The sequence below is a fragment of the Canis lupus genome, chromosome 2 (assembly GCF_048164855.1).
Source record: "Canis lupus baileyi chromosome 2, mCanLup2.hap1, whole genome shotgun sequence".
NCBI classification, from domain to species: domain Eukaryota; kingdom Metazoa; phylum Chordata; class Mammalia; order Carnivora; family Canidae; genus Canis; species Canis lupus.
In genome coordinates this window covers 42300223-42325759 of record NC_132839.1, presented here as the reverse complement: position 1 = coordinate 42325759, position 25537 = coordinate 42300223, and the positions used below count along the sequence as shown (strand labels likewise).

General features: G+C 43.6%; 1 protein-coding gene across 1 annotated transcript in view; it reads right to left on the bottom strand.

Annotated features, from left to right (window-relative positions):
• Positions 1–25537, bottom strand: part of ADAMTS17 (ADAM metallopeptidase with thrombospondin type 1 motif 17) — a 324757-nt gene that overhangs the window by 72182 nt on the left and 227038 nt on the right. The window contains exons 15-17 of the mRNA XM_072796801.1: positions 24340–24460; positions 8739–8819; positions 213–370 (exon numbers count right to left, since the gene is read on the bottom strand). Coding sequence (XP_072652902.1) covers positions 213–370; positions 8739–8819; positions 24340–24460 — 360 coding nt within the window. The remainder of the gene's footprint in view (positions 1–212; positions 371–8738; positions 8820–24339; positions 24461–25537) is intronic.

Below are 25537 nucleotides of genomic sequence, written 5' to 3'. Positions count from 1 at the left end.
AGGGGGAATATTCTCAGGCATGCAGCGAAAGGGATGAGATAAGAGAAGACCTAGTAAGAGAGCGGGGGGTGTGCACATGCACTTGAGCAGCAGGTGGCCAGGTCACCCACCAGAACCCAGGTGATCTCTCCCTGGCACCCCTGGAAAGAAGGGAACTGAAAGACCCCTTGCAACCTCAGGCTTGAGATGAAGGCAAAAGCATGGCAAGTTACCATCAGATGCAGTGGGATTTTGGTTGGTCCCTTGGCAGAAATCTTCTCCCATAGGCCCCTTCTAACGTAGCGCACGGTTGTACCCGCAATCTGGTACTCTCCAGGGAGCTCGATCTTCCAGTCGCTGTTGATGGATCTCTTATTGGTATCTTTCAGGGCTGGAAAGAAAAGGGAACACCATGGAATCAGGGGGAGTCAGTCTGCCTTTTAAGGGGAATCTGGCTGTCCTGAGGGGTGCATCAGAGATGTCCCTCTACAGGGTAAAGGGGGGAGGTCTGCACTGGTTGGTGAGCTTTCTGTATGCTGAGAATGGAAGACTGGCTCACAGGGGGCAAACAGCTCAAGACCTGCAGGACCCTCTGAGAAACCTTGGCACATGGCCTGCCTGTCTCTGGATCAACTTGCCTGGTAGGGGTGTGGAGAGGAGTGCTAGAGGATGGAGACAGACACAGCCCAATCACATTTTACCAGACTTCCAGGGTAAAGGGTCTTCAGCCCAATGTATGCATTCTATTTTAATGTGTCCAAGGCTACAGAGAGGGTTTTGCTGCTTTAGAAAAACTCGTCAATTCGTTTTACTGTTACTTACCTGGGGCTTTGTACAGTTACAGCCTAATCAGCTTCTCTGAAGGATTTGATAGCTCTGTTAGTAAAGGAGACACTCCTCCAAGAAACAGTTGCTGTTCTCCTAAATGGTAGAGTCTGGGAACCTGAGCTGCCCACAGATGGGACAGTAGCGCTCAGACAATGCTGTGAGGGTAGGGCTCCGCAGTCCTCAGGTTCACGCTTTGCTGGCTCACACCTCCACTCCATACAAAACGTGTCGGAAGAGACAAAGTCAGTAGTTTGCTGATCGGCCAGAGCAAGAATCTGGTTTTCCAAATAAGCCATATATTGATTATCTAAGTGCTGACAGTGGCTTTCTTGTGTTCTCTTGCCTAGCAGTCATGGCATTCTCATGAGGAGAGCATTCTACAGTGAAATCCTGTTTTTGTTTTGTTTTGTTATTTAGGAAAGACAAGAACTAAAAGATATTTGGGAGAAGGTCGCAAATGACAATAGGTGGCAACAAGTCTTGTCACTCAAAAAATGCAACTCCAAGGACACCCTGGGTGCAATGCAAGTACAGCTGCAAGTACAGCTGGAGCCCCCAGTAACCCAAATGCTCCCAATTGGGACCCTGCTCAGTCCACAACCAGCGAAATCAGGATCCATCCCATTCCCTCTTCTCTGCCCATCGAGGCCAGAAATAAAACACCCGCATTTAATACCGATTTTGGATAATAAGAGTTGAAACTGAAAAGGGGTTTCTGTTAGCTCTGAATCCATGAGCCCCAAGGCTGGGTTAGGACCTGGTTGGACCTGGTCCCGGTCAGGTCACAGGCAGCTGGGGGACGCTGGGCCTCTGCTTCCTCATCTCTAGGACATTCTGGTCCCAGTGCCTGCTCTTGCCCAGCCAGGCTCTCCTGGCACATGCAGGAGAGATGCATGCTCAGGACTCCTTGCTTCTAGGAACTGCCAAGAGAAACTAGGAAAGAAGTAGGAAAGGTTTCTTTCCAGTAGAGCTACTTCCAGTCAGGGTTTCATATCCAGGGTGGTTGTGCAGAGTGAGTGGTGGAGGATTACAGGACTCCAGGGAAGGCTTAGAAAAGAGAAGGCTCTACGACTTGGAATCAAATGTTTCCCTCCAAGAAATTCTACCTGCTACTGAAATTTCCTGGCTATGAAAAGGAAGTAAGAATGTCGGCCATTTACTCTTCCCAACAATCCTCCAAGGTAAAGCATTATTTTTCCTCTTTTCACAGATGAGGTAAGGAAATGGGGGCACAGAGACGTTAAGTTACCTGCCTAAAATTACGCAGCTACAAAGCGTGGACAACCGGGATGCCTGGGTGGCTCAGCAGCGGTTGAGCATCTGCCTTCAGCCCAGCGTGTGATCCCCGACCAGGGATCAAGTCCTGGGTTAGGCTCCCTGCCAGGAGTCTGCTTCTCTCTCTGCCTGTGTCTCTGCCTCTCTCTGTGTGTCTCTCATAAATAAATAAAATCTTAAAAAAAAAAAAAAAAGAGGGAGAACCTGAATCTAAACAGATTATAACTCTGGCAATTTAAATTGCCATATTCTTTAGGTTACAAGGCTCAATCTTGACTTTTATGACAAAGGTGAAAATGTTCAAGTGTCATGCTTGTTTTCCAAGAGAACACACATTCCATTGTTGCAGGGTCTCACATTCTATATACCCCTTATAAAAATAACAGAACTTGCAGGTTGTTCTTTCTACTTCTTTGTAGGTTTGGAAAATTGTTTCCTGCACACACATATTTAAATTTGGTTCCAGAAATCAGTGCAGGCTGGTGGGGAGTGGCAGGCAGACACAATGGGGGCCAGAGTCCTCAGAGAATGGTCAGGGAAGCACAGGGAGCAGCTGACACATGCCCCTGCCAGTCAGTCCCTCCCGTTTTTCTCAGGGCCTCCTAGCTGGGTATTGAGGACACAGCTCCTGCCCTCGGGGAGCTCAACATTTGGAAGGGAGATGGGTGTGAAAACAGATGAACACAGGACAGTTTCATAGGCTCTGTGGCAGAGGCCCCAGTACATGTGTGCTGGGGGTGGAGGGAGGGTGTGAAGGGACTGGGGTGGATGGGGAAGACTTTCTGGAGGAAAAGCAGATGTGCCCTTGAGGTGAGGTGGCAAGAAAAGCAGGGAGAAGAGGTGGCCTGGGAGAGCATGGCAGGCGTGAACTGTGGATCCTGACCTGGGTGGCCCTGACTGTTCTTCCTGTGTCAGGGCAGTGAAGAGAGGAAAGCATGCTGCTCTGTGTGGAGAAGCAAGTGGGAAGTGAAGGAATTTTTTTTCCCCAGGAGTCTGGCTAGGAAAAGGAGGCAAGATGAAGAGTGACTTTATAGGGTGGCGAAGGACAGAGAAGTTCCACTGTTCTTGTTATTGGGGTGGGGGGTGTGAGCATGTTGAGACCCCACTGTAACTTGGGTTCAGGGAGATGGGTAGAGTTTCTTTAGAGCTGTACGCTCACCACCACCATGCTAGGCCCCACCCCACAGAACCCATTTCCCTCACAAAGACCAGAGGCACTCTAGGGTGGCTGCTCTCCTTGTCACTGGCCACCCACATAGACCAGCTGATTCCCCCTTCAGTGCCCTGGGTTGGGGCCTGGGGTTTAAGAGTTGGGGCCCTGACCCATGGTGTGGCTGCTGTGGATAGTATGTTGGCTGCCTGGCATCTATTTCTCTTTCTTCAAGTACCAACAACTCGAAGTTTCCCCTGGGGATATGTTCTTCTTCTAGTCATGTCGGGCTGACCCCAAATTCACCCCAGCTCCAGGCATGGGCCCATCATTCAACCCTGGACAGTGAGAGTCAGTTCCAAGACTTCCGTTCACCTTGGGAAGAAGCTTTCTTTCCACAGCATTGCCCAGAGACTCGTTGTAAGTCTGGATTACCAATACATGGGAAGAGGCCCCCAGATTAAAGTCAACTGAGAGATGACAGCAGTGCCAGGGTAGAGAGAGAGAGTTTCCCAGGATATCATTTTAAGCTCCTGGCTCTAGCAGGGCCTGAAGCTGATGCTCAACAACTGAGAATTGGGCTTGGCTTTCACATGTGTCTTTCAGAGTTTTGTTTTGTTTTGTTTGTTTTTGTTTTTTAAATACTAACCATGATAGGGGCAGAGCAGGTTGGGAAGGAAGATTACTAGTATGGACTCCTAGGAACCACCCTACGATCCTTAACCACGTAAGCTTTGTACCCTGAGATTTAGAAGGCCTGGGATGCTCCATCTATGCCTTAAACTGTCTCCTGGGCCTCTGCTCCTGGCCAGCACTCATGTTCAGGATGAGGTGGCTCTTTCTTACTCAACCTTGTGTTTGTGTGTTTCCTCAGCCTTTTCTGTAAGGCCCTTTAGGGTGACTCAGTGAATTATACGCTGAGAGCTACCCCACCTCTGTGCCAAAAGTCAAACATCTGGGGGGATCAAGAGTGGGAAGGACTGGAAAAAAGTGCAGGAGGGCGCACCTGGAGGCGATTATAAAACCATCCAGAGAAACAGTGCGTAGAAGTGTGGGGGCCAGCCTGGGGAGCCCTGCTTCTGTCAGCAGAGGTGCCCGCTGTGGCCAAGACAAGGGATGATACAGAGCCAGCTGGGGCTTGGGGTATGTCGGCCTCTGCTCACCAGAGCAGGGTCCTGCTTGTCAGTAGGGAGAGGTGCTGAGAGGGGTAGGTGGAGGAGACATTGCGGGAGGCGGTCTTCAGGATGGGTCTGGGGAGGCCTTGGAGGAATGGGTGTAGTCAAGGAAGATGGGGAGGGGAAGTGACAGTGGAAGTCTGTGGCTGGCCAGCTAGGCCAGAACAAGGTCAGTGGCCGGATGTGGAAAAACACATCAGACAGTGGAGCACTGGCAACCAGCTCTCTAGGGAAAGCAGCCTTGGTTTATAATGCCTGTTGCTACCCAAGGTGTAAATGCCCCCAGCAGGTGGATTTCAAGCAATCTGCGTGACCTCAGCCAATGCAGAGTTCCTCCAAGCCACACACACCACTGCTGGGGCACCCCACCCTCAAGTTCTGAGAGCGCCTGTCTTTGCTTTGGTGGGCCTGGTCTGGAGCTGCTGACTTGGGGAAGTTTCACACTATCACAGCTTTGGGAGTGTGGGCAGAGCTCTCATGTCCCTACAGAGAATAAACTTTATATGCTCAAGCTCTGCTTGTGGCCACTTCCACGGGTGGCTGCAAGCTTCCATGCCCTGTAGACTCAGCTTTACATCGGCCACTTGGCACCCCTTCTTCAGGACTGTTTGATATGGGTGCCAATCCTTTATGAATTTCTCAGTGGTAGGAAAAGCACAGAGTTCAAAGTAGGAGCTCAGAAATTCTGAGAAGCATGGTGATTGCTTCAAGTCTACTGACTTTGTGTGAGTCATACACTCAGCAAGATGCAAAATTTGCAAAGTGCTGGGATCCAGTGGTGACACTAGAACTTCCTGCTCTAATGGGGATTTAGCACCTGAGATTCATTCAGAAGGGTGGGACAGCCATCTCAGAGAATCTGCTGGAACACTGAGGTCATGATTAGTAGCCAAAACGCAGGTTCAGTGTCCAATGAGAAATCCATGTTGTGGGGCCATGTCAGCTCTAGACAGTGAGAACGCAGACCACAGCCTGGCCCAACTGCAGCAGCCTCCACCCAGAGTGAGCTTCCCTCGGCAGGGTTTGTGACACCTGGTGGGGTGAAAGCTCCCTGGCCCACCTGCAGGAGTCATTTCCAAGGCCTTGTACATAATGCTGTATTCTTATTCTTTTTCTGACAGAAGGTCCCAGAGTTAAGGCTTTGGGTCCTATGAGCTCTTGTCCCTCTTGGTCCTGCGGCCTCATGGCTATAGGCAAGTGCCCTGTGGCTGTAAGCAGGTTGTGTTGAGTTTGCACTTGAAATTAGGATTTTTAGGCCTAGAGATTCAACAAGAGCTATTAAAGTGATTACGAATGCTTTGATTTGATGGGCAAATAATAAAGTGAAGAACAAAGGGAAGTCCTGAGCCACCTGCTTTGGCCTGTGCTGTCTGAAAGTTCTGATTTGCTAGGGAGGAGATTTTCGCTTGCTGGTTCTGTCTGGGTCAGAGGCTGGATGTTTTAAGTCACTGTACAAAATATCACAGTGCCAGCTTTTGTGTATTTGGCTTAGAAGCCATCAGAAGCCTCTCAGCAGCTAGAGAGACTTTTTGCAGGGATGAAGATGGGCACATGCTCTCTCTTGCTACTGTGGCAGAACAAAACCTCCTTAATGGCCTGGAACGAGAGGTCAGGTGGCAAATGTCTGCTTCTCTCCTGGGGCCCTTCTCTCTCCCTGTGGATGTCTATACATCGTCCCTGGACTGGCAGTCAAAGTGAGAAGAGGTCATGAGCCATTCTGGGGAGCTGGGGGGGGGGGCGGGGGGGCACAGTTCCTCCTTACAGCCGGCTGGAGATGTGAGAGGTCCGACCCCCACCCATGCCCTCCTCTTGCGTGGCACTGCGCAGAAGCTGGGCTTCTTTCTGTCTTTCTCCCCTTGGATTCTGCTAGAAGACTTGACCCGCAGTCAACCTACTTCTAATCCTGGCATCCAGTCAGTTCCTTTTATTTTCACTCGGATTTCTGCCAGTTCTGTTCTTAGCTAGGGATGCAAACTGCAGAGACATTTCCTGTTCCAGGTGGTTTTGAGCAGAAAGCCAGGCAGCGTGGGCTGAAGGTAGGTGGGGTGAAATTCTTCAGGAACTGCTCCCGGCAAATGTGAGAATGATTCAAAGTTACACCGGGGTGACTTCCAAGGCACCCGGCCCCGAGTGGAAACAAGGCTTGTTTGAACTGACTTAGGAACATAGCGAGTGGGGGCTACCTTTGGATTTGCCCTTGCTCACACACCAGGCCCTGGGATACTGGGATTAAAATTCATGAGTAAGATAAGAAGACAAGAGCTGGCTCCAGCACCCCCTGGAGGTGCAGTGCTTCTAGGGGAGTCGTCCTGAGACCCGGAACCAATCTCCTTGGGATGTAGGTTTGCCTCTTTGAAGTCCACACAAAGGAGTAAAAGCAATGGGCAAGTTTAACATGTGTTCGCCAGTGAAAAGTCATCCCCTTCTTGTTGACCTCTGCCTGTGACTGAATGCATCAGAGCAATTCTGGGAGACTGTGTGAATTGCCATGGACCTGGAGGAAATGAGGAGTTTGGACAAGCTATGGAACCCCCAGAACCTCAGTCTCCTTCTCATTGAAACAGGCAAAGCAATACTTTGCGGTACTTTCGGGGGTGATGACAGGTCGGGTCTGTGAAGCAGGGCACAGCTCAATGATTGGGAGCCACAAACATATCGATGTTAGTGCCATCTGTATATGTGGCCCACAGACTATAAGAGCTGAGGGGAACTAACAGGAGAGCTAGCCCCCCATGGGCAGCATTCACTAGTTACATGGCCCTAAAACAGGTTCCAGGAAAAAGTCCATTTTTACTAGAGGAATCAGAAGTTGAGCAAACTAAAGGATTCTGATACCCTTCTGTCATTCTTATATAGCCACAGGAAAGAATGGCCATATAAAAATGAACATAAACAGATATGTTTGAAGATGCTCCTAATTTTGACAGAAAGCTGGGGCTGGATCTGGTGTAGGAACGGTGCTGGAAGTCTCAGAAGCCAGCACCAGAAGCCAAGGTACTCAGTTGGAGGGCTTACTTACTGGTGCTTTGATAGAAGAACCAATCAGGTGATCTTGGAACTGTGCCGGCTCCCAGGAATACCAAGATTATGTCAAAGGCATAATCTGCCTGCCACCCCTCAAGGCCCAGTGCCCCCAGGGAGCAGAAATGTCTCTTTCAGGTAGGCGAAGGCTGATGTACCAGTTGGAAAGGGTAACTTTTTTTGGGGGGAAGGGCATGAGGTGACAGGGCTTCCAGAGCAAAAGCTGGTGAAGTTGACTTAGTTTCCTTAGGTGGGCAGAGAGGGGGTGGGGTCTTTGAGAATTTAGTAAAAAGGCCACTGCTTTGTAGAAACAGCCAAGAGCCAAGAAGATCATGTCTTATATATTTTTATCAACCTCAAATAGAACCTTGCAACACAGACTGAGGAGATTATAATAGGGGGAGGCCCAGGAGAAGGGTACCTGAGTAGGAGATCAGCCATCTCCAGTTTGAAATCCAACCCAAGACAGGAAAACAGGAGGAGGGCTGGCGGGAGGACATGGGTCACAGAATATCCCATCCCCATGAACTATGAGTAGAGGCAGCTGCTGGGCACTCTGCTGGCCCCCATAACCACATAAAGAACACTTAGGGGTCCCCTCACACCACTCTACCCTGGTGCCCAAGTACCAGCCAGATCTTTGCAAGTGCCAACGGAGAGTCTGGGTGTTAAGTTTAGGATACACTCAGAGGGACTTCTGTGCCTAAGAAGGGGTTTAAATGAACAATTCTTAGGCTTGAAGAATGTGGTTTTGTTGAAGGCAATGAAGACCAATCTGGAATGGAACCCCATCCTTCCATACAGAGACAGGCATTTGTGCCTCAAGTCAATAGAGTTTGACTGCTAGGAGTTTGGGGTACACAGCACCTAATGAAAACTAGTGCTCTTTTGTGCTTCCATTAGATCTAGGGCTATTACTCTCTTTTCCAGCTAAAAAATCATCCCCAGAGCCATCAACAGCTTCTAGGGGCTTCTTGTAAGCTGGACAATGTAACCATGCTGTGCACGCTAGTGCTGCTCTGGGTTCTCCTGCGGTGACTTTGGGAGATTTTCACTATCCCAATTCCTCGCTTCCTTCCCTCTGTCATCTTCCATCCTATTTGAAGTTGGTAGTTCCTACTAATCCCCACCCCTGGCTCCAACCCATCCACCCTGGGGGTGTCTACACTTTAGCCAAATAGAGACAACACTGTGTGGTGTACTCTGATTACTTCTATCATTATAGGGAGAATGATGCTGGACCAAATAATCAGCCTGATCATCCAAATCTTAGAACGTAAATCAAGAGTCTGATTATTTTTGTTTTTTACCCAGAAAACTGTGGGCAGGTTTATCCTCCACCACTCGAATCCTCCGAGCTCCCGCTGGAATGACAGCAGCTTCGATATAACCTGTGGTGACAGATAATGAACAGGTGAAGCACACCTCCACACTCCATCAGAGACCCATATAGAACCACGTGTCCCACCAAAATCCACCCTACCCCACGCCCACCCTCAGGGTGATTTTGGAGCCCACAGGCTGGTCTGACTCTGAGAGATCAACTCAACTAACAAGGAGCGTTCTTCTATGGTCAGAACCTCCTGGCTGCCCAAATTCCAGAGAGCACCATTTGTATACATTGAGAGTGAAGGGTGTCTTCCCCACCCCCATTCTTATGTTGAGGTCCCCAATCCCCAGTACCTCACAGTGTGACCTTATTTGGAAATTGGGTCTTTGCAGATATAACCCATTGAGATCCCACTGGAGTAGGGTGGGCACTTAATCTTATAAAAAGGGGAAAGCAGACAGAGACATGCACACACAACTCTGTGTAAGCATCAAGCAGAGATCCATCTGAAGGGATGATCCATCTACAAGTCAAGAAACACCAAAGGTTGCCAGCAAACCACCAGAAGCTAGGAGAGAGGCATGAAGCAGATTCTTCCTTACAGCATTCCAAAGGAAGCAGCCCTGCCTACAACTTGATCTTGTACTTGTAGCTTTCAGAGTCATGGGACAGTAATTGTCTGTTGCTTATGCCACTCAGTTTGTGGTACTTGGTGACAGCAGCCCTACCAGACTGAGACAGCCTAGAATCCTGTGTGAACAGCCACTCAGTTTGTGGTACTTGGTGACAGCAGCCCTACCAGACTGAGACAACCTAGAATCCTGTGTGAACAGCCTCTCCCTGGAGCACAGATGCTGAGTGCCCCTCACCATTTCATCTGTAGTTCCTTTGGGATTCGCTGTACTTAGGTTCCTTTGGGCTTTGCTATACTTTGAGCTGTCCCTAAATTCTTGGAATGCTAGCAGAAGCTAAGCTACTTGCCCAATGACAAAACCACTCCTAACATGTTGTTCACCATTTCCTGCTTCCACTGACCTCTGGGCATTTCTGCAACTCTCCCAGCACATCCTCTTGTCTATCTCCTTGAGTATTTCCAACTAAAATAGGAGGCCCTTAGAGGCATGGGGCCTTCCTCTGCCCATACTCTGACCCCACATGGCATGGATAATGAAGACAGTGGGTGGATAATGAAGATTCAGGGAGGGTATGACCTAGGCTGCCAGGCCGGAGGTCAGCAACTGGCTGCTGCCTGGTTAACTGTGTCTGTCAATGAATGAGGCCAGGACAGTGGTGAGATTTTGAAATGCAGGCCAGTAATTGTTTTGTTTTGATTTTCATTTGGGTTTTAGACAAGGGTTATGTGTGTTTGCTTCAGCAATTTAGATGATGATCCCGAATTAGATTATGAATCCCTCTCCTGTGGTTCCTAAATGTGATCATCAGAGTCAGCAAGGGAGCTTTAAAAATGAGAGATTTCTGAGCCCAACTATGTAGAGATTATGGAAATATCTATTTTTGAGGGGTTGGTTTATTTCCTCATTTTCTCACAGTAAAACTAACTTTATTTTTATTATAAAAATAGTACATGATAATTCAAACCACAGAAGGGAAAGAACTGAAATCAACCAGTAACATGTTGTACTATAGAAAATAACCTCCCAAAAAGTAATATTTTGGTGACTAGCCTTTTTAGCATCTATTAATGCATATAAAAATACATGTATCATTTTACATGAATAGGATATTGTATGGAGTTTTAAAAGATCAGGGACAACTTTAAAATAGAGTTTTGCTAAGCAATGTGTGCCCAAGTACAAAATTCAAGTTACAAAATGTTATTGTAGAACGTATATTTCTCTAAAAAGATGTATTCTGTACTTAGCTATCTTTCTAACACTCTTATTATTTATAAAACTTTGTATATTTTGGCTGGGTTCCTGTAAAGCTAATTGAAACATCTGCTCATATGATAGTTTTTTTCCTTCCTTTCTAATCATTGTGACTTTACTTTCTTTTCTTTTTACCATTCTGGTTGGAAATTGCAAAGCCATGTTGTATGCAACATGAAATTGTGGCATCCTTGCCTTATTCATGATGTTCACAGGAATGACTCCAAAGTTTTCCCACTGAAAATGATGTCTTCTCTGATAACGTGACAGATATCAATGATCAGATTAAGGAAGTTGTCTTTTTTCCTACTTAAGAGCTTTTGTTACAAAGAGATACTGAAGTTAGTGAAGTGCTTTTTTGCATCTACTGATAATCATCATATTGTTTCTTTTCCCCCAATCTGAAGACCTTAGGGTAGCTGAACTGTAATCACACTAGGCATGACTAACATGGCACATGGGTCAGTATATTAGTTCTGTCTTTCCTTCACCAATACATTTTAGTTAATTGTTATTTCTTTTTTTATCCTGATGTTTTTATGTAAACCTTTAATTATATTTAGATTTCTACTGTGTAGTTTGTCAGCTGGTAAGTGAAATATTTTAATCCCTGGATATTAAAAGATGAGGAAAAATTACACTGTGCTCCACTTTCTTACATCCTCCTTTCAACTTTTATTACATGAATCCCACACTGTATTTATTTATGACATTTATCCTTTGCTAAGGTAATTCCTGCAATTGTTTTAATCTTAGACCTAAAAATTAATTTAATGTTCATTATGTGTCCCTCTGCCAGTTTCTTTGATAAATTCATACTTGCCTCAAGTTTGTGCTCTTTGAGATGGGCTTGTAGGAATTATATTTTTTGAAGTGTAATATAGTAAAAAAATACTGTTTGTTGTTCTTATACTTGAATGTCAGTTTGACAGGTATAAAATTCTTGGCTCATACTTTCTTTCTCTGAGCCCATTGTTATGAGTTGCTCCATTGAATGTCAGTGAGGAGAAGACAGGCCAATCTGATGTTTTTATCAGGTGACCTAAAATTTGGACTGAATGCTTAAAAGAGTCCTATCTTTAAAATCTATTAACTATTAAGCTAGTCTTAGTTTAGCATAATTTTTTCCTGGGACATAAGGCTATACTATTATTATACTTAAATATATATTTTTCTGATCTATTTGTTTGCTTTCTTTTTGGGGGACACCGAATTATGCTTGATTTTAGTTTTCTTCCATTATATTCATTTGGTCTCTTCCCCTTTTGATTCTTTGTTCATTTCCATTTTGCTCTGCTCATTTTCTTCAGTCCTGTTCTCTATGCTTTTTGTGTTATCAGTGATGTCACTTCCTTTTGCTTCCATATGAACTTGGTTTCTGTGATGGATCAATGTTCTTCCTTGATACCTTTCCTTAGCTCTGCCATATCATGTTTCATCTCCCTCTGTTGCTCCATTGTATCTTCACTGAGGTCTTGTATCTTAGTTATGAGTTCTTGTTTTTTTGAGGCTATTGTTTAATCAGTTTTTGGAATTTATGGAAGTAATATTTGGTCACAATTTTCATCTTCTCCCTGGCAATATTTTGCTGGTGGTATTTTCTTTTCATTCACTTGTTCTTCTGTCTTTTATCCCTTTACTATTGCAGTGATAGATCTTGTTCTGATTTTTTTTTTGTTCTGATTTTCTAAGTTTATTACTAATTTTTATGTGACAAAGTTCTAATTGTATCAGCTGCTTGCAGTAGGCTCGTGCAAGAGGGAAGAACAGGATAGTGTCATGGGCTAGCAGGACTTTTAATTGTTAGGACATGGGTTTATGTGTATCAGTGAATTTTTATTTTTGTAAAGCTTTATGCATTTTAAATTGATACAAATACAATGTATATTTTCTCTTAAGAATTTTATAATATAGGGAAATCTCATGTCTTCCTAATCCCTCTTCCTTCCTTGTGGGAACTTCCACTATCAATCTGATGTATATTCATTCAGATATACACATATATCTCTGAAAATCAAAAATATTTATATTCATCTATATTTTACATAAACATTAAGAATAACATTATGACTATTGTATTATATTATACTTTTTAACATGATATATCTTGGAGATCAATCCATGTGAGTGTGTATAGCCCTACTTAATTTTTCATTTAAATTTTGGCTTACATAATTACTCCCCTACTGATGTACGTTGAGGTTGTTTCAAATTATTCACTATTAGAAACAAGGCTATCTTGTTTATGAATACACACACAAAACTCCTAACAAAATAGCAGCAACTGAGTCCAGCAACATATTGAAAGGATTATATACCATGATCAAATAAGATTTATCCCAGGAATTCAAGGTTCAACATGTAAAAATGAGTTAATATAATCTATATAAAAAACAATAACTACAAGATCATTTTAATAGATTCAGAGAAAGTATCTGACAAAATTTAATACTCCTTCATGATAAAAACACTCAACAAATTAATGTAAGGGAACTTCCTCAACCTGATAAACAGCACTTATAAAAAACCCACAGCTAACATAAGACTTCATGATGAAATATTTTAATGTTTAGGTTTGTACTGGAAATTCTCTCCATGTTGATTGGGCAAGAAAGATTTTTAAAAGGCATCCAAATTAGTAAGGAAGAAGTAAAAACATCTCTATTTGCAGATGTCAAGATCTTATATATAGAGAAATCCTAAGGAATACACTAAAAGCTATTAAAATTGGTTTAGTAAGGTTGCAAGATATGAGATCAATATACAAAAACCAACTGCATTTCTAGGCACTAGGGTTGAACAGTTCAAAATGAAATTAAGAAAACAATTTGAATTAAATAGCATAAAAAATACTTAAGAATTACCTTCACAAAAGATGTCCAAGATTTCTACACCAAAAACTACAAAACACTGTTGAAAGATATTAAAGAAGATCTAAATAAATGGAAAGACATTCCATGTTCATGGAGAAGAATATTTAATGCTAAAGTGGGACTACTTCACAAACTGATTTACAGCTTCAACATGGTCTATATAAAAGTTCCAGCTTTTTGTTTCTGTTTTTTGCCAAAAATGAGAAGCTGATCCTGAAATTTATATGGAAATTCAAGGAACTCAGAATAGACCAAACAATATTTAAAAAGAACAAAATTGGAGAACTGATGCTTACTCATTAAGTTTTCTAGTCAGCTATAGTAATGAGGACAATGTGGCATTTGGCATAAAGACAGGTTTTTTAAAAAAATATTTTATTTATTTGAGAGAGAGAGAGAGTGTGTGAGGGGAAGAGCAGAGAGAGAGAGGGACAAGCAGACTCTACATTAAGCAGGGCTCAATCTCATGACCCTGAGATCATGACCTGAGTGGAAATCAAGAATTGGGTGCTCAACTGACGAAACCATCCACGCACCCCAAGACAGACATGTTTATTAATGGAATATAACTGAGAATCTAGAAATAAACCCCTTATTGACTTTTTAAAAGCAAAGGTACCAAGAATATTAAATGAAGAAAGAATAGTCTTTTCAACAGTGTTGGGATAATTGGATATCCACATACATGGATAGGTGGACTCTTCTCTCAAACCATACAGCAAACCTATCCTAAAATGGATCATAAACCTAAATCTAAGACTTAAAACTATGAAAATCTTAGAAGAAAATATAAGAGTAAACTTTTTATGACCTTGGATTAGGCAATCGTTTCTTACATATGACAGCAAAAGCACAAGCAACAAAAGGGGGGTAAAAGTAGAATATATCAAAATTTAAAACTTTGTGCTTCCAAGGACACCATCAAGAAAGCAGAAAGCAAACTCACACACTGGAAGAAAACATTTGCAAGTCATTCTGATAAAGAAACCATCTAGGATATATAAAGAAAGCTTACAATTCAGTAATAAAGTGACAAATAATCCAATTTAAAAATGGGCAAAGGATTTTAATAGACATTTATTCAAAGAAGATGGATGAATAGCCAGTGGGCACATGAAAAGATGCTCAAAATCATTAGTCATTAGGGAAATGCAAAACAGAACCACCATCAGATATTACTTCACACCTAGTGGGATGCCTATAACCAAAACAATAGACAAGAAGTCCTATAGAGAATGTGGAGCAAATGGAACCCTCATTCATTGCTAGCAGGAATGTAAAATGGTACAGGTACTTTGGAGAAGAGTTTGGCAGTGTCCCCTAAAATTAAATAGAATGACCATATGATCTACCAATTCCGTTCCTAGGTATATAGCCAAGAAGAATGAAAACACATGTCCACACAAAAACTTACATACAAATGTTCACATCAGCATTATCCATAATACCTAAAAAAAAAAAATAAAAAGGTGGAAACAACTCAAATACCCATCAAGTGATGAATGTATTTTTAAAACATGTGGTAGAACCACACAATGAAATATTATTCAGCAATAAAAAGAATGAAGCCACTGATACATGCCACAATATGGACAAACCGTGACATATTATGTGAAGTTAAAGAAGCCGGTCACAAAGGAACCACATATAGTGTTTGCTGTTTATATGAAATGTTCAGAACAGAGAAACAGACAGAGAGAGTAGTTGCTGAGGGCCAGGGTAGGAGGGAGATGGGGAATGACTGCTGACTGTGGGGTTTCTTTTTAGGATGACTAGTGATGCTTGCACAACTTTGTGCATGTGCGACATACCCATGTTATTGCACATTTTAAATGGGCGAATTTTATGGTGTGTGGATTATATTTCAAGAGAAGTGCTTTAAAAAAAAGAAAGAATACTCCAGCAAACAGTGCCACGTTCTACCTGATCCGCTGTGAGAATTGCTGGGTCAAATATACATGAGTTTAAATGTTACTTGTATAGCTTAACTGCCCTCCATACAACTTGACTAATATATGTCATCCCACACTCTATGAGGTTGTCTGTTTATTCAGACTTCTAAGTACTTGAAATCATCCATCTTCTTAACATTTGCTAATCCAATAGGTGAAAAAAAATTATATGGGAGATTTAATTTGCATTTCTCTCAGTGTGGGTTGGCATTTTATTACATATTGATTGGCCATTTGCACTTCCTTTTCAGTTAACTGCCTTGTTGATAAGCACTGCCCATTTTTCTACTGGCTTTTTATTTTTATTTAATTGATCAGGAATTTTAAAAGTATATCTTAGTACCTATCAACATATATTTATCAACTCAAACTCTACTTACTCAACTTATTGCAAACATTTTTTTTGTCTGTTACTTATCATTTCTTTATGATGCCCTTTATTACATGTTTTTAATTTGAGAGTCATACTTTTGAGATTTTTTTCTTTTCTGATGGCTTCTTCTCATTCTGTACTAGATTTTTTATTTTATTTTATTTATTTGACACAGAGAGAGAGCATAAGGAGGGGTAGGTAGCAGCAGAGAGAGAGGGAGAGGGAGAAGCAGTCTCCCGCTGAGCTGGGAGCTGGATGTGTGGCTTGATCCCAGGAACTCGAGATCCTGACCCTAGCTGAAGGCAGACACTTAACAAATTGAGCCACTCAGGCACCCCACATTCTGTACTAGTTTTATGAATACAGTAGCATCTCAAATTTTTTTGAGAATACTTGGTAGAGATTTTTCACTTCTATTACTTGAGTGATCTTATTTTTCCCATGGGTCCTCCTTTCAGCTTTCCTTGGTCTTTCCCATTTGTGTTGCAAGCTCTTTTAGGAAGGATGCTATAAATGGGTTGTCTCTGTGAATATAGGCAGGACTGGCTGACCATCAGGACTGGCTTTCAGCTGGGGGGCAGTGAGCCCAACCAGCTGGTTGGGTGCTAACCACAGAAACAGCAAAATGTTTTCTGCAGGTTCTATGTCATGATGCTGGCCACCAAATATCTCCAGGTGTCTGTCCAGAAAAGACAGGGATGTACTTCCACGCCCTCTTAAAACCTTGTGACCATGGGACATACTTTGATCCTTAAAATGGATCATGGACATACTTTGATCCTTAAAATGTGAGTGAAAGTGATGTGCACATAGGAGCTTGAAGAACATCAGGGCCTGATTTACTGTCTTCCCTTTTTCCAGCCGAGGTGCTTGTTACAGCTTCTGAACAATGAAATCTGTCAACCCCGGTCCATAAGAGGCTCAAATATGCAGACCCTCCTACCACCCATGTTGGACATGCAGCAGGAACAAGAAATAAACTTTTGTGTTAAGCCATTGAGATTTGGGAGGCTTTTGATTTGTGTCTTGTTTGTTTATTGCAGCAAATCCAAGTCTATTATTCGGGTTCTATGCATGAGATGTCCTTGTTCCACTTAAACTTCTTAATAAGTTTCTTTTCTTTTCTTTTCTTTTCTTTTCTTTTCTTTTCTTTTCTTTTCTTCTTTTTCTTTTCTTTTCTTTTTTCTTTCCTTTTCTTTTCTTTTTTTCTTTTCTTTTCTCTTTTCTTTTCTTTTCTTTTCTTTTCTTTTCTTTTCTTTTCTTTTCTTTTCTTTTCTTCTTTTCTTTTCTTTTCTTTTCTTTTCTTTTCTTTTCTTTTCTTTTCTTTTCTTTTCTTTCTTTTCTTTTCTTTTTTTTAAAGTAGGTTCCATGCCCAGTGTGGAGTCCAATGTGGGGCTCAAACTCACAACTCAAGACCTGAGCTGAGATCAAGAGTGGGGCACTCAACCGAATGAGCCACCCAGGCACCTCTTAATAAGTTCCTTTTCATCGTTGTTAAGGTGAGCCTGGGAAGAGTGGAAACACTTATTCTTCAGCCAGCCATCTTGGATGGAAAGTTAAGCAGTGTCTGTCAGTCTTGACAGCAAATACCTGGGTGTTGTTACCATAGATTCAGCTCCAGAAGTTTCACACATACATGTTCTACTTAATGCTTAGGGGGGATTCACAGATATAAATACAGTTTGGTCTGAGGGCAGTGGTTATCTTACTTCTGTGCCCTGATCCTGATTCCCAGGCAGGGTAACTTTAACCAGATGGGGTATGGTCCTCCAGGGTGATTCCTTCCAGACACTTCCCACAGGGGATGGCATCACTGGCCTGCCCGGAGAGACTGCACACGGTCCCTGCACTGTCCAGTCCTCACAGGGGGAGGCAGGGGGCTCGTGATTGAAAACAGTTTTTTGCTCTAGCAAGGCTTTTCTACTTAAAAAGTCTGGCCACCAAAACAAAACAAAACAAACATAACATAACAAAACAAAACAATAGAACACATCTTTTAGGATTATAGCATTCGGCTTTGTACCACAAATTTTTCTTAGAGAAATTCCTTCCTTCTGGGGGAGTCTGAAGAATTACTGGATTCTAGGCATACAAGACAGTAAAGTGTCAACAACGGAGACAAAATTGTTCAGGGTCACTGGAATGGGAATCTTTTCTGGGGAGGAATCTCCATTTCAACCACACAACTGACCTGGGAACAGGATCTGCTTGGGGAGTTGAATTCTTCTCGGAAAGAAGCTGCTGTTACATGGAATCTTCCTATTTTGTGACTAATAAATCTTGGTGTTAGCATGATGAGGCTGCTAGGATTAGAGGCAATGGATGCCATCTGCCAAGATCCAGATTTGTTCATTTACCACATTCCACAGCAAGGTAGTATGTTTATGACCAATGCATGGTCACCACACCTATGTTTAAACTTAACTTTGGCAAAAAAAGTAACACTGAAAAGGACCCTGTCTTCTCTCCTCTCTCAAGTATGCTGGGGGCAGAGCAGATAAGCAGTGAAGAGCTCAGGGTATACACACAATCAGGGGAGGCTCACCCTCAAGTGACCTCTGAGTAATAGGCCAGGGGAGTCACTGCCCACACGTGGGTTCTGCTAACTTTTCTAAGATATGCAGAAAACTAATGAAAGAGATAATCCCTGGGAAAAAAAGGCAGGTGTTCTGTTCATAAACCAAGGAAATCACCTCTACTTCACTGTCCTCTTTCTGATGGCTTCCTCCTTTGACCCACAGCTCAAAGCCCATACTGAGGTTGGTGTAAAGAGTGACCAGGAATGGCAAGAGGCCCATCACCAAGTCCCAAAGTACCTTGTCATCCCTCATACCAGACGGTCCCTTATGCAGATGCCAGATACCATATATTGACTGGGCATGAAAAATCACTAAAGGGGGATGGATGTACTCTAAGAATTCACAAGATAACATCACATTTTAGGTAGGGTAGGTAAGACTTTATCTTTGGAATAATTTTCCATTCCAGTCTCTGCCATCAAGCAAGAGAAATCCAGTTAGAGGGACATGATTTTAGTTCCATGATGAAGCCATGGATAAAATTCAGTGCCTTTGCCATCCTTCTAGGAGAACGTGTCATTTTTGCTCTAAGGATGAGTTGTTCAAAGGGACATCAAGGTGATGTTGACCTGAAATCTATCTCAAATCTTCTGAATAGTTAATATGACTGGGCTATGAACCCATTCCCCTGCAAAATAATTTTTGTCTGAATTCCCCAAGTACTTTAGATGATGATGTGGCCACACCTTTCCCTTGTTTTTTTAGTAATGTTAACTTTCTTTGGAAGGAAACAATTGTGTTGGGTAGGTACCATGATGGAATACAGGTAAAACTCTGGCGAGGTGGCCTAGAACTCTTTCACGAGTCTGTATCAAACATGTGAAAGAAACAACAGGTTTTTTTTTTGGGGGGGGGGTGAGGGGTAATTGTTTTACAGAATGCTTGGAGAAGCTTTTGTGTAAGTTTATAGTTTTCTCTCTCTCTCCTTTTTTTTTTTTTTTTAAATAAAGCTGTTTATGAGAATACTACTGTCTTTATGTTTATCCCTAAGGGTTGTTCTGGGTCTAACTGGAAAGACATGTTTGGAAAGCCTGTGGGGTCATACTAATACCCTTGTCCAGTTCCAATGATGTGAGAGCAGTGTAGGTGGGCCAAAGCAAGGCCGTGACCTGATCTCCAGTATGAAGACCAGGAGGCTCTTATTCCCTGCCCTTTGGGAAGTCCAACTCTGTGACTTCCCTATGGAAGATAGTGCCCCCTGTGGCTAATTCTCTGGTGTGTCTTAGCATTTTCTGCCAAAGTGCCAGGTGTGACTGAGGAAAATGAAGATGTATCCCTGGCACATTGATACATGTTTCTGGTCTCCAATCTCATAACCCTTTACCTTTTATAGCTTTTAAATTGGTTTTATTCTACAGTTCTTTTAAATTGGTTTTATTCTACAGTTCTTTTTGGCAATCAGTCTTAAACATCATATAGCAGTGATAAATGGCCTTAGTGTCTATCCAATGACTTCATGCACAACTCATTCCCATTGACTCTGCTCAGAACACATTCAGGCACAGAAGCGAGGAAAGAGTCCCACACCAGACATGTCACCTCTAATACTGTGCATGACATACAAACATCTTACATGAGAAACACTTGGGAACAGGCTTTGCCATCACGCATGTGGACACCTTCGTACAAAGATTATTCTTGACTGAGGAAAAGAAATATACTGTAAATGGCTTACATGCACATTTCAAGGAGCTGATACTGTAGTTCTTAAATGCGGTAGAGAAAAGAGTCATTTTTTGTCATTATACAGGGTAAATTTCCCCACAGAACCTCCATATCCTACACCCAGGGAACAGAACTTGGCATGTCACAGAGTTTCTCAAGGTAATTATTGAATACATATGTGACTTGCAGATCTATCCACACTCAAAAGGGATAGATCCCATCACCTTCCCTTTTAAGAATTCATTAATTGAGAAGGTTCTCTTCAAGATTAAGTGCAAAGTGACTCAGAACCCATGGGGTGCTATGGGTGTTCTCCAGGGGGACTTCAGGGGCCACCAGTCACCTTTGTAGGTGCACAGAATTAAGGAGGAGCACAGAATAAAGTTAAAATAGTGATACTTTAATGAATGAGATAGAGGCATCCTACGAAGAACTTTCAGATCACTAAATTAAAAATAAACTCAGCTCTTTCAACTCAATCAAAGGCTTGAACATGTTCAAGCCCATCCATTAGAGAAACAATACAATAGCCATTGGAGTAGATCCCTTCTATAGCTGAGTTGCTGAGGGCCTTGGTTGTCCAAAGTCAGGAGTCAGCATGCCAGGGGGGTAATAACCAGCCCACACTCAGAATGCCATATTCCCATTTGCTCTTTGTGATCCCTCAAGGACACAAGAGGGGGGCATCCTGGCATCCTGAGTGTGCGTGTGTGTGTGTGTGTGTGTGTGTAGTCTCAACCCAAACACTTAGGTGAAAAAATCCAGAAGAGTTCAGGCAAGGGTCAGAACTTCATATAATTGGGCAAAAATCCTGAATTTGATTACTTGTTATCTCTGTGGTGTGGTATTTCTTTTTGATATTCACCCTTAAGGGTGATAAGACATTCCTCCTTCTCCCAGTCTTTCTAGCTGGGCAGAGATGAAAGTTACCTTCCTATCTAAACTGACAGGATTAGCGAATCCACCCGGCTGTACTTGGAGTCACCCAGATGTGATGTGACCTGGGGGCTTTATACCATTTCTAAGTTTGTTTTTTTCTTCAGCCTGAAATAGCTTTCCTCCACCCCCACCATCAGTTCACTTTACCCATCCTTTATGGCTCAGGGACCACCCTCATCTTTCAGCAGGCCGGGACAAGGCACCCCACCAGAATTTGAGGCCCCAGAGCACCCCCCACTGAGCAGCCTCCGCCTCACACATGGACTCAAGCTGCTTGCCTGGGGGTACCCTCCTTCTGCAGGCAGTGACCAACTTAGTGATCATTAACTTTTATTTCTGCACATCTCATACTTAAAACAGAGTAGTGTTGAATAAATGTTTACTGGGTAACCGTTTGTACCTTTGCATACGTACATTCCAGAATGTCAGACCCCAATTATAGGTTTGTGTTTGATGGAACTATATTAAATAGTGGTGCATTCATGTGTGAGTGAGCATTTCATGCACAGCTACAGTAAGCAGAATCCACACTGATATGAGCTTCTGCTCACAGGCCCCAAACATTAGGATTTGGAAAAAAACAGCTTCAAACTTAAAACAAAGGTGTGACATCTGGCAACTGTTCAGAAGGACAGAACTTTTCCAGGTGGGGGAAGCTAGTGGGTGCTTATCTTTCTCTGAAGGTTTGCTAAGGCTATTGTGCCCCAGAAGCTGGCAGGAAGCACAAATATCATGAGCTAGGGTGGCAAGAGCTTGACCCTCATGAGGTTTCCAATGGCCACCTGTCCCTCCACAGGGGAGTGGCAGCCAGACCCCAGAATCCTGACCACCCCCAGAAGGAAGGCTGCACATTCCTGCCACCCCCCTTCTTCCTGTGCACAGATGGGACCCAGGCACGAGGTAGGACAGAGAAAGGAGAGAGAGAGAAAAAAAAAAAACAACACAACAGGTTACTATGATTGGAAGAATGGATCTACTCATACCAAGATGAAAGGTCAACAAGTAGATTAGACTCTGGGGAAAAAAAGAGGATTTTTTTTTTCTTTCCCTATTGGGGTTCTCTTGGAAGTGAGCTGCTATGCAAGCAGTGGAGGTTTCCAAAGATGTGTGTAGCAGAAATGGCCTTAGTGTTCTGGTGAATTCCTCAAGGGGGCAGGAGTGGGCACAGTTGTGCTTGACCTGCCTTCCACGTAAGGGAGCAACTGTAGTCAGTTCAGTTTATTGGAGCTTAGCACAACATTTGATTTAAATAAAGGGTTCTAGTGCTTCCTATTTTTTTTTTTTAATCAGTAGTAACACTTGCCAACTGCAGAGGTTTTATTCCTAGCTGCCCTTGCTGGCATAACAGACAAGGTCAAAGTCTCGCTGCAAACTGGAGCTAAGGGTCCCAATAGAGAAAGTGGCCTCAGACATGTCAAAACAAATATAAATCACCCAAGTTCCAGAGCAGTGTTGTTTGAGAACTTTCTTTTTTTTTCCCAACATTTAAAAAAAAAAAAAAAAGTTTATCCATGAGAGACACACACAGAGAGGCAGAGACATAGGCAGAGGGAGAAGTAGGCTCCCTGTGGGGGCCTGATGTGGGACTCAATCCCGGGACCCAGGATCACAACTTGAGCCGAAGGTTGACGCTCAACCACTGAGCCACCCAGGTGTCCCAACTGAGAACTTTCTGTGGGGATGGAAATGTTCTCTCTGTGGGCTGTCTTGCACAGGAGCCCCTTGCTACATGTGGCAATGGAGCACTAGAGATTGGAGCACTAAGGGCTGAATTTTTAAGTTTAATTTTAACTATAATTAAAATTCGAACAGACTAAAATGGCCCGTGGGTACTGTCCTGGAGGATGCAGCTTCTGAGGGCACTTTTCCCCCAAACTGACTGGTTCTAGCATGATCTTCAGTTTACCTCAGGAGCCACACAGCAGGCACAGATTCTCACATGAGTCTCCTATTTCATATGCTGGGCACCTGTTTTTAAAAACCAGAAACCTGGCCTCAAATGTAATTTTTAAGCATAATTTTAAAATTAAGTTTTGTGTTTGCATTTGCCTCTAGTTTTGCTCTCACCAGCTCCTGCAAAATGCTTGTGCGATAGGTTGCCCTTTCTGCAGGGTATGTGCCCACCTGGAGAAATGGGGGTCTGTATAGACTTCTCTCCGTTTCATTCTCAGAAGCCTATTCTGTGGGATTTTGTTCTCCTGTGAGGGTAAAACTGAACTGAAAAGCTTCTATCTAAAGCTTCTATCCAATCATTCAAATTAGAATAGAGGCCTCTCAGCTCAGCTCCATCCAACAAACTACCTTGGTGATGTCGCTCTTGGTGATGTGGGGTGAGGGACCACACAAATAGGTTTCTAGAAGAGCTCTCTCCCCATATGACTTGTCTGCCTCCTGCTCCCCTCATTATGTATCAACCCAGATACTTCCCTGGATGTCAGAAGCTGGTGTCCTCCAGGACAAGAGATCAGAACCCATCTCCCATCTCTCATCAAGGAAACCGACAGCTGTGCAGGAGGCTCAAGCAGAAAGACTTAAAAAGACCATCAGCTGGGGACACCTGAGTGGCTCGGGCCTGCCTTCGGCCCAGGGAGTGATTCTGGGGCCTGGGATTGAATCCCACATCGGGGTCCCTGCATGGACCCTGCTTCTCCCTCTGCCTGTGTCTCTGCCTCTCTCTCTGTATCTCTCATGAATAAATAAATAAAATCTTTAAAAAAAAAAAAAGACCATCAGTTGATCAGTTGAATGTTATGGACCTCTAAGCACAGCATTGGGGGAGGTCTACATTTGGGAAACAGCAGACTCCCTGACTTTGCATTCATGGTCGGCAGAAGCCACTCTCAGATTTCCTGGAACAGAAGGCTTCATGCACATTTTAGGAATGTGTGTAAATGCTCTCCTACTTTAAGTGACAGAAAAGTCAGAGCAAACCTCTTCCTCTATAGGTAAAATGTCCTGGCAAGGCGGTGCATCAGAAGATGGGGTGGTACGAAGCTTCAGGGGAGCTGGTTGGGCAGGCAGTACCACTGAGCTCCACAGGCAAACTATTCACTTCTAGGAACCTCACGATATTCTGGCAAGAATGTTTCCTCTTTGCCTTTCAGCAAGCATAACACTGAAGTGCTGGGTCACCTATCTATCACCGACTAGCCCTTGATGATGAAAGCATTTGATCCTTGGCTTTGGGCAAAGGAAATAAAATATATAAACACCCACAGGCTGTCCTGCAGCTGCAGTATCCCCTTGAGTCTCCCTCTCACTTGTCCTCCAGGAGTGGTCAGGGATCCCTTTCCCTTGTGCTTCGCACTCACCTGTACCCCGAGAGTGGCTGAAGTCGCCCTTCACCACGCGGCAGGTCTTGCCGTCCCCGCTGCAGACCCCACACCGGTCTTCCTTGGCCGCGGACCCGATGATGCCATCACAGCCAATTTTCTGAATGACCAAAGGGCTGGGTTATTCTGGGTGTAAGACTCAGAGGCATTTTTCAAAGCAAATCTCCGCAGGGCTGACTTGTCCAATGGGCCCAGCAAGTGTTGGTGCCTAGGGCCCACCATCCTTTCAGAGGCCCAAGAAAATATTTTAATTTAAAATCAGAAGAGAAAAAAATGAATCGAGCTTATACTATATCTGTCTTTACACCCACATAGTTGTCATATATATTTTTTTATTATTTGTTACAGAGGAGGAGGCCCATGAAGGCAAAAAAAGCACTCCTGCTGAGGCCTGAAGCCTGGCCCTTCTAGTGCTACCTGAGGCAGAGGCTAGGCCTCTGCCTCCCTTACAGCTTCCATTGCGGCCACAACTTCACAGGATTCACACTTCCCTTGGGGCTGCATAGGATACCTCTATCTCGGTTGGAACAGACAGCAGAACAGTGTGCAGAAACCATACTGACTTTTCCGTTGAGGTCAGGAGGCCGAGAGCTCATTCAGACATGGCTGGGAATGGGCCCCCATTTCTCCATTGAGACCTCTCCCAGGAAGACCCCTGTCTCCCAAATCTTTCAAAAAGGCATGTGTGAGGTCAGAGAAGAGTAACTTGACCCTGAGTGGTCTCTGGGCAGCATAGCCCAAATCAGTTCATGAAAAGTGGGAAAAAGTTGTGAACTCCTGTTTTTCCTTCCAAAAAGAAAAAAAAAATATGAGAATTTTATATTCTGCAAAATAACATAGCCTTATATTATGGTGAACACTGAGTATTTAATTGCTGAAGTTAAGCTGCTCAAACTCCCCTGTCCACTTTTCCTCCTGAAGTGAGTAGTTCCAGAACAAGACTCAGTTCCCCCATTGCCCTGCATTAGGGATTGGTACTTCAGGCCGTAGAGGAGTCAACAGCCAAATAAGGCCATGGTGATTTTGCTCCTTCCCATGATTTTGGATGGGTGCTAGGAAGATGCTTCCCTCCCTGCCCCCCACTGAAACAGGGCAGGGTGTGGAGCACTTCAACGAATCCTCTGCTTCATGATGGCAGTTTTTTTTTTTTTTTAATATTTATTTGAGAGAGTGAGTG